At 36.5% G+C, this 15376-nt stretch overlaps 1 protein-coding gene across 1 annotated transcript in view; it reads left to right on the top strand.

The window, feature by feature from the left end:
- The window catches only part of LOC150020229 (kelch-like protein 5), a 42775-nt gene that overhangs the window by 6581 nt on the left and 20818 nt on the right, over positions 1-15376 (top strand). Inside the window, exons 4-6 of the mRNA XM_090268189.1 lie at positions 1386-1598; positions 7566-7752; positions 13806-14030. Of these exons, the coding sequence (XP_090124315.1) occupies positions 1386-1598; positions 7566-7752; positions 13806-14030 (625 nt within the window). The remainder of the gene's footprint in view (positions 1-1385; positions 1599-7565; positions 7753-13805; positions 14031-15376) is intronic.

Genomic DNA, 15376 nt, shown 5'->3' with positions numbered 1-15376 from the left:
CTATGTGGTACCAAATCATTTTATAATGTCATTATACAGTGGCATAGAAAATTTTGCTTGAAGCCATTCCAGCATTGAGGTTTTATTAAAATACAGTTCTGAAAAGGATAATCAGTCATTTAAAATAGATTGTTTTGGGCATCTTTAACAAATCATGATGAATTGAAGCAGTTGAATTTAGTTAATTATTCATGTATGGTTTCCCTCTTAAGAATTTCTGCAGAAAAGAATGTCAACCCAAGATATATTTTATATCAGTACCTAACTAGGGTTACTTGAGACTGTATGGAAAATATAATTCTCATTTTAATATAGAAGATAGTTATTGATAGTCCTTATCTGTAGCTCTAATTTAAACAGCCTTAGCTTATTTTACTAAAACTCTGTATGCTGAGACAGTCTTAGCACAGTAGGAAGTATAAGAAAACCATTAAGGAACAATATATCTAGCATTTGCATGTATAACTATGTAATCAATCCATGCATTAAGACTTGTAATCTTGTATAGCAGAGAGTAAGCTTCCCTTCTCTTTAGATTGCTTAGCATAATAGCCTCATGAAAGTCACTGTCTCGTATCTAAAGACATTTCTATCTCCCATTTCAAATTAAAGTCACATGATTCTAGCATGTGGCCAGGACTGAATCACCTTCGGTATAAGACCCTGGAGTCCCAGTGCATTCTAGGTCAACACTTTTACTTGGTCTCTTTTTCCTATGAGACCAGTAGAACTTTGTACATATATCAGAGAAAATTAAAGTTTTCAAACAGACCTCAAATCCTGTGTGATCTGACAGGTAACGTGAAAACACTCTTAAAGGCCAATTTGGTTTTCGGATAGCCCTACAGACACACACTCTTCCCTGAGCAGAGTCTGAGAAGATTTCTGTGGTCCAGAATGGTCTTGGGAAATCTAGGCAGCCTGGAGGTCATTTCTGGGTAAGAGAAATAGCTTCACAGCTCACCCAGGTATTGGGCTCCACGGTTGGTCAAATTCTACGACAACCACAAATCTAAACTAGCTTTTAATGTTAGAGCACGGTACATCTCAGTGACTAATTTGTTTATCTTCCTTTGAAAGACATGGCAGAATTAATCCCTAACTTGAACAAAGCTATACCTAAAAGTCCCACGTCCATTTTTAAAATTAATAGGTGATATTCTTTAATTCTACTTAATATAGAAATAAAAAGTTTAACAACATGGTTGTAGTTTACTTTTTATTTTCTACTGTGTTTCTTTCCTAGCAAGCAGTAATAAATTGTAAGGAAGGTTTAAAGTATAAACTGGGTTTTGGCATCTAATTCAGAACTGTTTAGTTTCTTTTAAATAAACTTGATGGACAGAAAAACAGTATTGTTTATATGATATTTATTTCCTCTCTAGGAACATTTCATGGAAGTAATTCGAAACCAGGAATTTGTATTATTACCAGCCAGCGAAATTGCAAAGCTCTTGGCAAGTGATGACATGAACATTCCTAACGAGGAAACGATACTGAATGCACTTCTTACTTGGGTCCGTCACGATTTGGAACAGAGACGGAAAGATCTCAGTAAACTTTTGGCTTATATTAGGCTACCTCTTCTTGCACCACAGGTAAGCAATTTTTGATTATTTAAAAACAATGTCATAATTTCAACAAAATTTGAGTATTTGCTTTATGCTAATTACATTATATATACTTGTCTATAGGGTTTTTTTCCTTACTATTCTATCCCATAGGGTTATTTCACATATGTTCTCATGAAGTGTTTAAGTGAAAAGATAACTAAAAAAACATTCTGTTTATGTTTTCAACTCAACAGGTCTGGCTGCATCAATTAAGTAACCTAAATTGCATCAATTAAGTAACATTGTTGCTTTGGGGTTAGTAATTTTATTTGACTCAGCTACAAACCTACCCTAGCAATTGAAGAATTAGTAAAACTGCTAATAAAAGGAACATTACATGCTAGGAACCAGAAATTTTAGATTACTTCATTTACAACACACTTATTACGTATTCACTAAATGCTGAATTCTGTGATACATAAATTAATGAGACACGATAATAGTTCCAGCTCTGAGATTTTAAAATTCTGTGACCTAGCATATTCACACACCTCAGTTTCTTCATCTGTCAAGTGGGGGTAACATCCTCTCTGACCATGTCACAGGATTATTATGAGGATCAGAAAAGTGCTCTGTGTGCTATAAATAATAGTGGTACGGAGAGATCCAAGACAGTAGCAAACTAGGTAGATGTTATACTCACCTCCTTCCAGGACCAAACTGGAATTACAGCTGAAATGTAGAAGAATCAGCCTGAAAAACCAACTGAAGACTAGCTGACTGGAAGTCTTATAACCAAGGATTTACAGCACAAGCTACATTGAGATGTTAATGGTGAATGGCACCAGATGTCGTAACTCAGTCCCTGAGTTTTGGCTAAGAAAGAATTCAGAGTTGAGACTTAAATACAGGCAAAAGTTTGTTTAGAAAGTCACAGAGGTAGAAGAAGTGAGCCAGATGGGCTATGTGGACTCAAGAAATAAGTTATAGAGGCAAAAGAAGGGCCCCTGGAGCTTATGAAAAAGGCAAAGAAAACGCACCTGGGGAAAAGATAGGAAAAAAGACACAAACGTGCTCCAGAGAGAACATGCCTGTGGATAGAAGGGGCTGGGGAAAGGCATGGGCATGAGAGAGAGAGAGAGAAAGAGAGAGAGAGAGAGAGCGGGCGAGAGAGCAAGCGCCTGCAAGCATACACTGGGTCCTTTGTCTTAAGGGTTTTTTATCTGGAGGTCTCAGGAAAGGATCTCAATAGAATATTCATCAGCTTTTCAGGTCTGTCCTTTCAGAGTCGGAACCTCTGCTGATTGGTTGGCGCTGTGTGTGTGTGTGTGTGTGTGTGTGTGTGTGTGTGTGTGTGTGTGTGCGTGTGTTGGGGGGTGATAATTAGTCATTGCAGCTGGTCTTGATGTCAGCCATGGCATAGCTTCATCTGATTTTGCTGCTTTTCTGGGCCTGGAGCTAAAACACAGCTGAAACCTAAATGTTATCTCTAGTTTGACCAAAACTCTGTCTCTGTTCAGCAGACTCGAGGCTTTGTCCCTAAGGCTATTTGAGGCAGGCCAGATCCTCACTATTCTTGGAGCTTAATGCTCATGGGAATGGCCATGCAGGGGCTATATGGGAGTCATATGAGGCTATTCTCTGGCCACCTTGTTCCTCCTTTAAGGGGGTCTAAACCACATGACTAGTGATATAAAATACCAAGGGTCTAAACCGCATAACTAGCAATGTGAAAGATCAGGGAGTCTAAACCGCGTCAGTAGCAATGTGCTAAGGGTGGAAAGGTCAACCTGAGGGATCAGGTAAGGTCCTAGCCTAAAATACTAATTTTCTCAGTTTGCCTGTTGCTAGGCACTCAGGACTGTCCATCCTGGATGACCTTCAGTACTTGGCCTGTCATTCCTACTCTGTCCATGCCTGGCTAACTGCCTATGGCAGAGACTGGTGGGAAAGGCAAAGATGTGAAAAGGGGTCGTGCCACTCCTGCAGGCAGTGGCTGAGGTTCCAGAGTCTCAGCTACAAATGTTCCCCCTGAGGGAGAGGAGTGTGGGCCCTCAACCCCACATCGGGCTCCCCAGCCCAGAGCCCCAGAGCCAGGAAGAAGCACCCACATAACATCTGGTGTTGGGAAAACTGGACAGATATATCCCCCAAAAATGAAATTAAACCACCTTCTTACACTATACACAAAAGTAAACTCAAAGTGGATTAAAGACTTTGACATAAGACTCAAAACCATAAAAATCCTAAAAGAAAACATAGGTCGTAAAATCTTGGACATTTCTCTTAGCAATATTGTTTCTGATACAGCTCCTCAGGCAAGAGGAACAAAAGAAAAAATAAATGGGACTATATCAAACTATAATGTTTCTCCTCAGCAAAGGAAACAATCAACAAAATAAAAAGACAACCAAAGGAATGGGAGAAACATATTTGCTAACTATACAACTGATAAAGGGGTTACTATCCAAAATTTATAAAGAACTTATAAAACTCAACACACACACACACAAATGCAATTTAAAAATATATCAAAGGACCTGAATATACCCTGTATTTACCTTTAGTGTTTTCTTTAATTTACAAGCTTATGATACCAAAACATTTTTTAAAGCCTACAGAGTTCATAAGTCATTCATATTCTGTATTGGAGAGGGGACAGTTTTGGAGAAATAGTCATATGCTGAACAAGTGTGTAAGTAGAGGTAAAATTTACAAATTGAAAACATTTCTTTTATTTTCAAAATACTTTTATTTTTCCCTTCTTTTATGGGAGAGAAGGCACATAATATTCACCTAAAATGCAGAATATACCCCGATCTATATTTTGTGCTTCTCCCTTATTGCCTTGTGAATGATTTCCCAGATGATCTGCGGTATCTTCCATTTGATTAATTTGATACGTGGATTAATGGTTTCATATTTTCTTCTATTACTTTTCTCTTTCTACTTAAATATAATTAATTCCTTCGGGAGGAAAAAATATATAATTAATCCCACTTATTCATAATTATAGACTGTCAGCATGCTAATATGTTTTACTTCAAATTGCAGTAACCTAAGTCTCTCAAGACTTTACTTTTTACAATTTTTTTCACATTTATTTATTTATCTTTATTGTTTTTCTATTACAGTTGTCCCACTTTTTCTCCCATTGCCTCCCCCCCTCCCTGCCCACTTTTTTCACCTTTATTTTTATTTAGAAAAGACTAACGTAATGTGTAATAGAAGTAATATAAACATTAAGATTAACCTAAACAAACCAACTCAGTTTAAATTCATTAATGCTTTCTGGAGCAAGCATAACTGTATTTGTGTGCACAGGAAAAATATGGAATAACTAATACCAAAATGTATACTTTAACATAAGTCCTGAGGCTTATGTCTTAATTTGGCTTTTTGGCCTTTACTGTGGTGTTCTTGGTTTCCAAAGGCCACAAATTATTTTACAATGACTTCTTTTGGAAACTCTTTAGTTTCTTCCATTATCAAAACATGAACATGTTCTCCATATTGTTAGTCATTAGGGAAATGCAAAGTAAAACCACATTTCCCACTCACTCAAATGTCTGAGACAAAGGAGATGGTAACATTTGTCGGTAAGAATGTGGAGAGATGGGAACTCTCATACACTACAGGTGGGAATGTAAAACGGTGCCAGCACCTTTGCGTACAGGTTGGCAGTTTCTTAAAAAGTTAACATAAATGTACCATATGCCCCAGCAATTCTACTCCTAGATGTCTACTCAAAAAAAAAAAAAAATGAAATACATATATTCACATGAACACTTGCTCACAAATGTTCTTAACAGCTTTATTCATAGTGGCCCGAAACTGGAACAGCCTAAGTGTCCATCAGCTGATGTACAGATAGACAAAATGTTGTAGAACCATACAACAGAATATTCAACAATAAAAAGAAATGAAATACTGATACATGCCACACATGGGTGGACCTCAAAACATAGTGGGCCTCAAAAACAAAAATTTAAAAAGCAAGATATAAGAGACTACATATTGTAGGGTTCTATTTATATAAAACATGTAAAAAGGCAAATCTATTAAGACAGATTGGTGGTTGGGACAGAAGATGGGGAGAGAGATTGACAGTAAACAGGCATAATTTAATTGAGGTGATGAAAATGCTCCACAACTGTTTTACGGTAAATTCCTCAATTTACCGTAATTGCTCAATTACTAGAAACCACTGGATTGCATACTTGAAATAGTAAATTATATGATATGTAAAATATACCTTCTTATTAAATGCAATTCTGTAGTGTATCAAAAGGAAGACCAGGAACGTCTTTTTTCAGGAATGCAAGAATGGTTGAGTTTCAGGAAATCCATTGAGGTAATTATTAATTATATTAATAACTTAAGTGAGAAAAAAAAGCCATATGATCATATCAATAAATGTATAAAAGATATTTGGAAAAAAATTAACAATCATTCTTAATTTTAAGACTCTAAAGTAAAATAGATAAAGAAGAAAACAACCTAAATATAATAAAGATGGATTACTAAATGTTACAGCAACTATTATCCTAAATAGTGGAACACTGAAACCATATCAATTAAAACCAGCAACAGAAATACTCTGTCACTCGAATTACTTAACATTGCTTGGAAGGGTTTAGTAATTGCAATAATAAAATAAAACTGGAATAATAGGCATACACATTAGAAAAAGATGCCAACTGGTGATGATTACGATTGTATGCCTAATAGCTAGAAGTTTATAAGGGAATGTGGTAAAGTGTAGGTTATAATACAGATATAAAATAATCAATAGATTTACCTCTTTTCCAGTAAAAAAAAATATGTAAAACAAATTTAAAACTTTATTTTCAATAGCAATAAAAATAATAAAATACATAAAAATATATTTAATAAAAGAAAGGCACAAGACCTATATGAAGAAAGCAGTACAACAAAAGGAAAGGCTTCTTCAACAGAAAAACTTAATAGCATAAAAATGTAAATTCTCCTAAAATTAATAAAGAAATTTAATGCAGCTTTTATTAGAATTCCAAAAGGACCAAGATGGTGAAGGGGAATTAGATAAATTTATCTCAAGTTTATATGGAAAGTAAAGATTCAAAAATAGCAAGAAAACTATTAAAATGAACAATGAGGTTCAATTTATATCAGATAATTAGAAATGCTATAAAAACACTAAAACTATATGGTATTAGAATAGGAATAGACAAATAAGATCAATGGAACAGAACAAAGATTCAAAAAATAGATCTCATTTATCCAGAATCTATTTATGAGAATGTAATATATGACCAAGCTTCAACTGGTTGGAAATGAAGGGGATCATTTCATACATGGTGCTCATGCAGAACTGGCTGTCTATCTGGAAGAAAATTAAAATGTTCTTCAACTCATACTCTATTTAGAAATACATTTTTTAGAGGAAGGGTATATGCATTTACATAAAACCACACAAGTTAAAAAAATAGGATTTGGTGACTCACAAATGATTTTAATTCTCTTAGAATAATCACCAGTTAGAGTTCTTTGCTCCTTAAGAAATTGTTAAGTTTGTTTTTGCTGTTGTTTGCAGATTGTAAAGAGGACAGATAAATGCAGTCTATAATTAGTCAACTTATAATTATTCCTCTTCAGTTAAAATTATTTATAATTAAGAAAATAAGATGATTTATTTTAGAAAATCTGGAAAACATAGAAAAATAGTAAAAAAAAAAAAAAAACAATTAAAAAAGCACCAGTCTCCCTATTACCCAGAGATAAACACTATTAAGATTTTAGAGCATACCGCTTATCCCTCACAGTTTTTTTTTTATTTTCAATGAAATTTAAAACATAACTCTTATAAGTGTTGCATATCTTACTTGGAATAGGTGTCCAGACTTGGAGTTTTTAAAATTAAGATTAAAATTTAAATGAAATTATTTCCATTTGTGAACTATGTAGTTTATTCTTTTACATTTATCATTTTCTCGATCATTCAGTATATATACTCACTTTTTTTTTTCCTAGTTCCTGGCAGACATGGAAAATAATGCACTTTTTCGGGATGATATAGAATGTCAGAAACTAATTATGGAAGCAATGAAGTATCACTTATTACCAGAGAGACGGCCCATGTTACAAAGTCCTCGGACAAAACCTAGGAAGTCAACTGTTGGTACATTATTTGCGGTTGGTGGAATGGATTCAACAAAAGGTATTAAGTAATCTCTTATTTGGGGAAACAGAAGAAAAATGGATTTGAAATAGTAATAAATATGGCCAAAGAGCTCTTTGGAGAAATGGTTGGCTCTAACGTTGGGGTAGAAAAAGTACAACACAAGACTAGAACATCTTGTAGAGCCAGAAAGTAGGAAGTGCTCAAAGAATGATGAAGATGGGTCAAGGAACACAGTCTGTAGGGGCTATCATGGTCCAATCTAGGATAATTTCAGCATCAAAATAAATAAAGATTATAACTTTTAGATCAATAAGTATTGATGATCACACTGATTCAGATAAAGAAGGGAGAAAGGAAAGCTCTTCCTTATAATAGTAGAATGCCAACTAATAAATGTAGAAGCAAAGATAAGATGAGAAAAATCACCATATGGCAACCATCATTATAATAACTAATTCAGTCAAGAATCATCAATGGATGCTGAGGCTAGTAGGTGAAAGTTTGGCAACAGGATATTTAGCCTCAAAGGATCTCCCAACCATCTGCTTGTTAGTTACAAAGGGTAAAATAGTATTACTACGTTGGAGAAACCTGGCACGTAACACCTTAACCAAGTGATCGGAGGTCATATGCCAGTAATGAGACTACCCAGCAGCATGTGCACTTTATAAGACGCACAGGGAACCCAGCTGCACATCTGTGGTGCTCATGCAAAAGTGTATAAACTGAATTTATTCATGAGAAAAAGACAAATCCAAGTTGAGAGACATGCTACAAAATACCTTGTCTGTAATATTCCAAAATATCAGTGTCAAAAATACAGAAAAGATTTAGGAATTGTTTCAGGTTACAAGAAACTAAGGAGATATGACAGCTATTATAATGCATCATCTTGGATTTTCTTTTGCTATAAAGGACATAACTGGGACAAATGACAAGATCCAAATAAGGTCTGCAGATTAGGTAACAGCATTGTATTAATGTTAATTTCCAGATTTTGGTGATTGTATTATGGTTTTGTAAGAGAATTTCTTTTTTTGAGGAAGATGCACTGAAGTATTTAAAGGTACAGGGGCATCATTTCTGCAATTTATTCTGAAACAATTCAAGGAAAAAATACATACATACATAGAAAGAATATGTAGTAAAATAAAAAAATTTGGGAAATCTGGGTCAACAGCATCTAGAAATTCTTTGTACCATTCCTGCAACAGTTATTACTAGTAATAATGATAGACCCAACACCGTACATACTGCCTATCCAGTGCCAGGTATTGTGCTAGGAGCTTTCTAGGTATTATCTCTCAGTATACATTAATCTCTTCCTCTGAATTCTAACAGTCTGCAATCCCCTGACAATACCGCCCTGATTTTGGCTGCCTCTCTGATCTCAGCTCGTTCTCCCTGTCCCCTCCCTCCTTCTGCTTCAGTCCCATTGGCCTCCTTGTTCCTCTAGCATGCCAAGCATCGCATGTCAGACTTATTACCCTAACTATTCCTCTCATGGATGTTCTGTGCCTTACAGAAATTACTCACTCAGATCTCTCAAATGTTAAAGAGGACTTCTGTAACCATTCAGTAGCAACCTCTTGCCCGTCACTTTCTAATCTTTTGCTTACCACTTTCTATCTCTTTACTCCGCTTCATGTTTCTTCGTAGCACCTGATACTTTCGTTTATGAAAGTGTGTCTACCTCTTCCCCTCAAGCAAGCTCCAGAACAGCAAGGATTTTGCTGTGTTCACTAACATATTCCCAGAGCCTAGAACAGTGCCTTGCACTTAGACAGCATCAGTAAGTATTTGTCTAATGTATGAAGATTGTCCTCTGCCTTCTCTTGAATTACTTGTATGGCTAATGCACTTGATGCATTAATCACATCTAAAGGTTTCTCTTCTCTGCGACATTTCTAAGGAATATAAAAATATGAGTTCTTATATAAAGTCTTATATTGTTACTTTTAGGTTTGTGGAGACAAAGATAGATATAGATACAGACATATGGATATGATTCCATTTAACACATAGCATAGTGTTATGTATATATAGATGCTTAAGTTCTAAATATAGGCTCGATGAGTAAACAGTACAGAAATGCATAAAGTAAGATAACTGATTAGAGTTATAGTATAAATAGTAGATCTCCACAGTCCAGATAATCAGTCTGGAAAACTAAGTATTAAGTATCTGCTCTGAACCTAGAACTGGTGCTTAGCTTTGTAGTGATTCCTAACGCTGCTTATCTTTCCCTCTCTTTTCCAAGGCTTTAACTGTTATCCCCGTATTAATTATACTCTCTAGCTTTGATTTTATTTTTATATTTCCAGCTTGCATAAAATACACTGTTTCGTGTTCAACTTTCACCTCAAATTTTGTGTGTTCAAAGCTTCTCAGACCACATCTCCCAGACTTGAGAACTTGGATTTATAATTCATCATTCTTCGGTGGACACCAACTCTGCCTCATATAAGTAGATAAGAAATTTATTGGAAGGCTATTGAGAAACAGGCAGGAGCTACATCTTCTTTCTAAATCCTGCTTTAGATTTTAAATACTAGCTGCAAGCATCCATTTGATGATGTTTAGCTCAGTCCTGTACCCTAAACTTCCAAGAACAAAGAAAATGTTTATCTGTCTTTTCATCTTTCTGGGAGACGGGCTCCTGCCTCTCATCAAGACTCATACATACAGTGTAACATTCCCCAAGCATGGGAAGGGAACTCAGATACCAAGTACCCAAAGTAGACAATATATATCTACTGTTGCCGCCCCCCCCAACCCCTTCTCAAACCTTAAAATCTGCAGTCACCAAGTGACTTTTTTCAAATAGGTCTTATATTTCCAAATTTCCATTACTATCTTTCTAATTCCAATGAGCCTCCTAGCAGCCCACATATTTGGATCATGTTTATTTATGTTGTTAATGTGGGCAAGGCATTATGCTAAGCACTTGACCTATATTATTTCATTTTAATAGCAACTCTAAGAGTGTTATTATTACCCTCTTAAATAGACGAGGATACCAAGACAGAATTTCAGTAACTTTCCCAGGATCACGCAACTAATTAATTAGTGGTGAAGTGAGGATTCAGTCAGTTTGACTATGGAGACTATAATGTGCTCTGTTAACTTTTCTGGTAACTTGTTACTACTCTGCTCAAAAACTCCTGCAATTTTTTTATTTCTTACCACAGAAGGTGTTAATTCCTCTTTCTAGATTTTGAGTCTTTCTGTAACATGGCCCTTGTGGTTTGACCAACATTATTTCTGAGTCTTTCTTAGCAAACAAACACTCAGACCTTCCACCCTCTTCAAGCTGTCTTCCTGGGCCTTACCTTATTTCCAGTGTCTGTGTAATGAAAAGCATTAGTTGGATAGTAGTCTGCTCATTGGGTTCTTGATCGCTTCTGTTTAATATAGAGCCCAACAAATAAACTGGGGCTGGTTCTAAATAGCTACTAAGAAAATGTTAGAATACAGTAGTTCCTCTCTATATTGCAGTTCACTTATTGCCGCCTCGCTGTATCACAGGATTTTTTAAAATTATATTTAATTATTTATCGTGGATTTTTTGCTATATCGTGGGATTTTGAGGTACTGTATACATATGTTGTTAAAGAGACATAGGTTTAAGAGTGTAGAATATGTTTAAGACATAAGGAGTGTTTATAAAAGTGTGGGAAAGGTTAATAAGGGACTGGGAACAGTTTATAAGTGTGTGGGAAGGGTTTATAAAGCCTTAAAATATATATAAATACTAAAATAAATGCAAGGTTCCTGCTTCGCAGATTTTCACTCTCGCGGGGGAGTCTAGAATATAATACCCGCGATAAGTGAGGGAATACCATATATTTGTGCCTACTCTTTTTAAAGGTTATGTTAGGGCCAGAGACCCCATGCTGCCTGCCCTGTAACCTGCTGCCTGTGGCCAGTGGTCACTGTGTCCTTGGAAACTATGGCCTGCAGTCACACAGTACCTGAGCCACCACCTGTGCTAAAACAAAAAGGGTCTGTGATGCCGGCCATGCACCCAATTACAAGGTTCCCCATTAACAGCGGCAACTATGGCATAGCCGCCACATCCTACTGAGAGCTAATTACACCCCCATTGCCTCTTCCCCTCTCTTTAATCACTTACGTAAGTCTCCTGACAGCCATCCCCAATCAGGGGACATTGTTCTTTCACAAACACCTGAGCTGACCAGCAGGGTGGCCCATCCCGCTGAGGGTTTGCTTCAAGCCCTTAAAAATCCCTGTACCCCTTCCCCTGGTGCTGTAGTCTCCTCGGAATCAGCCACCTGCTTGAACATCCTTCAATAAAGGCTTTGAACTGGCCCACCCAGCTCCTGGCACAAACCTAACAGGTTAATTCTTTAGTATAAATTAGGGAAGTTCTAAACTTTTATATAGAATTTTGCAGTTGTTAAGAATTTATTATGCTTTGATATATATTAAGATACATGTTTTAGACAGTGTTTTCAGATTTCATATAAGAATTATGTTTGATATTAGCAAAAGAATTTTTAGTTACCGATATATAAGACTATGATACTGTTGAGTGAACTAGATATAAAGAAATAAATTAAAGTTAAAATATTTCTTAAATCCATTAGTGAAGAAGAATGATTGGCATTGTCTTCTTATTTAACAAAGAAAGTTTTTAAGATCAGATTTAGAGTGATGAGTCAAGAATACTATTATTAAAATAATCTGAGTGCAGGAGAAAAATCTCCTTATAGCTAAAAATAATAAAGATTATTCAAATTCAAAAATATTTTTGAACAGCTACTATATACTAAGAAGTCTATTATATGGCCCTGTGAGAATATAGAGATAGAAAAAGACTTGGGATTTATTTCAAATAACTTAAAAATTTTTGTAGAGGAAATAAATAATAGAACTACAATAATAAGAAAATATATAATAAAACTATTTCTAAATTTTAGGAGATTATCAATAGTATCAGTGCTCTGATGACCTAATTATAACAAATTCATTAGGATAAATGTTTGTCCTGATTGTAATTCTATAAGAATAGCACCGATTGCATAGTGTATTAGAAGCTTAGAAGAGGGGAATAAAGTAGACATTAACCAAACTCTTCCTAAGTGGGGGTTGGAGTTTTTTAAGAGGGGTGGGGCTTTTCTTCCCCTTAACTCCACTGGTGTCACTTAATAAAGACAACAAGAGTTCTTTGAATCTTCCAATTCTTAAAAAAAATGTAGACCTCATCAGGCGATTACTCCCTAAACTTCCCACACCCATAGTTCCCAAAGCACATGATCCGCACTTATGCTTTCACCCTCCCTGGTCGCAACAGGATGTGTATCCTCTCCCTTCTTTTGTCAAAATCTGCCCTCACCTGTGCTCTGACCCTGCCCTGCCCTGCCTCTCAGGATCCCGTCAAAACCTATATTTTCAGCTTCTTTCCTTATAACTAGATCCTTCTCATTACCATTTAAGCAAACTCAAGTTTCTCCAATTTTAAAAGCAAAGCAAGACAAAACCTCTCTCAACCCATCTAGTAATTCCCATCATTCTCTCCTCCCTTTTAGAGCCAAACTTCTCCAAAGGATCATCTCCATTCCTCACCTCCCAATCCTATCTCAGCCACTCAAACAAGGGACTCTTCTTAAAGTCACCAGTGACCTCCACGTAGCTAAATCTAGTAATACTTTTTAGTTTTCATCTTACTTGACCCTCTCGGTAGCATTTGATACTATTCATAGTCCTATCTGTTCTAAACATTTCTTCCTTTGGTTTCCATGACACTAGACTACCCTGCTTTTCTTCCCACTTCTAGCTATTGCTTCTCAGCCTCCTTTGATAGATAATTTTTCACTTACTTTTTGATACCATAGCATGGTGTATGCCATGGAGAATAGTAGGAGATCTATGCCCTCTTGTATGCCCTGGAGAATATTAGCAGACAAAGTCAGGGATATAAACAGGGGCCAGATCATGAAAGGGTTTATTGGAATATAATAAAAGTATTATCATCAATGCTAATAAAACTATACTTTTGTATGTATGATTTCATAAAATAATCATGGTGAAATTTTTATTCACATAACTTATATATTACCATTAAGGAGCAACAAGCATTGAAAAGTATGATCTCCGTACAAATATGTGGACTCCTGTCGCAAATATGAATGGGAGGAGGCTACAGTTCGGTGTTGCGGTGTTGGATGACAAACTATACGTGGTCGGAGGGAGAGATGGACTGAAGACTCTGAACACTGTCGAATGCTACAACCCCAGAACAAAAACCTGGAGTGTGATGCCGCCTATGTCCACCCACAGGCATGGCCTTGGTGAGCGCAACTGCAGATCGGTGCATAGTACTGTGTGTTTGGGCTCCACAGCGTTTTTACATCTGTACCAGGCAGAAGAAAACCAGTGTGGCAGCTGCAGGGTCAGCAGCAGTCACCACGCATTCCTTCACGTGATCTGTTATCTGAGAAGTGGGAGCACAGAATACAAGCATATGCATACATGTATATGTGCAATGAGTACAAATAGAAGCATGAAAATTATTTTTTAATCCAGAGGATATGTTTATTTGATTTTAGAGAGAAAGGAAGGGACAGTGAAAAAGAAACATCAATGTGAGAGAGAAACATCGATCCTTTGCCTCTCATATGTGCCCCGACCAAGGATCGATCCCACAACCTAGGTATATGCCCCGGCTGGGGATCAAACCCACTACCTCTTAATGTGTGGGGCAACACTCCAAGCAACTGAGCCACCCGGCAAGGGCAAAAAAACATGAATGTTTCAGTGTAGAATGATAGACCAACAAGCCACCTTTGGACATGTATGTTTCATGTTGACAATTAGTATTATCTAACTTAATTGAAATGTTATTTTGAAAATTTTTAGCACTATTGTTTTCTATCTGTATCCCATGGTTTTTAAGCAGAAATGAGTAAAACCCAAAACAATTTGGAGGTGGCACAGAGAATGTAATGATAGATACTTTTCATTTTTACATTTAGTAATTCACTGAGCAGACACAAATTAACATGTGCCGTATGCCATACTCTTTGCTCTGCAGGTATGTAAAAATGTGGAAGACACTATCTTTACCCTCCAGAAACCAATGGCTCACTCTGAGATGATAAAAGAGAATTTAGGAATCTTGTATCAGATGACCTCTCTTTTTCCCATAAGAGAAAGAGTAGGTGAAATAGAAAGAATTATTTGGTGAGAGTGAAAGAGGTGGAAATAAAATGACATGAGGCTTGAAATACATGAGTATCACCCAGCTTTTGCTGTATAACAAACCACTGCAAAACTTAGAGGCTTACACCAACTGTTTATTTAGTTCATGGATCTGCGGGTTAGGCTGCTCTGGTCTGGGCTGTCTTGGATCATCTGTGCTCTGTTTTCTCATTAATCTGTGGAAGGCTGATGGGTTGACAGGCTGGCCTCACTCACATGTGTGGTGGTAGGCAGGTTGCTGGCCTGTGAAACACAGGCAGCTGGCCAGCGCCGCTAATGATTCAGCAGGCTAGTGCAGGCTTCTTCATGTGTGGCAGTCACAGGATTCCAAAAGCAGCAAGCAAAGGCAAGCCCAGTGCACAAACACTTCCAAGCTTCTGTTTGCATCATGTTTGCTGACACCCCACTGACCAGAACAAGTTACATGGGCAAGTTC

The sequence above is a fragment of the Furipterus horrens genome, unplaced genomic scaffold (genome assembly GCF_987537825.1).
Source record: "Furipterus horrens unplaced genomic scaffold, mFurHor1.1.pri manual_scaffold_2, whole genome shotgun sequence".
Lineage (NCBI taxonomy): Eukaryota > Metazoa > Chordata > Mammalia > Chiroptera > Furipteridae > Furipterus > Furipterus horrens.
This window is presented reverse-complemented; position numbering and strand designations above follow the sequence as displayed.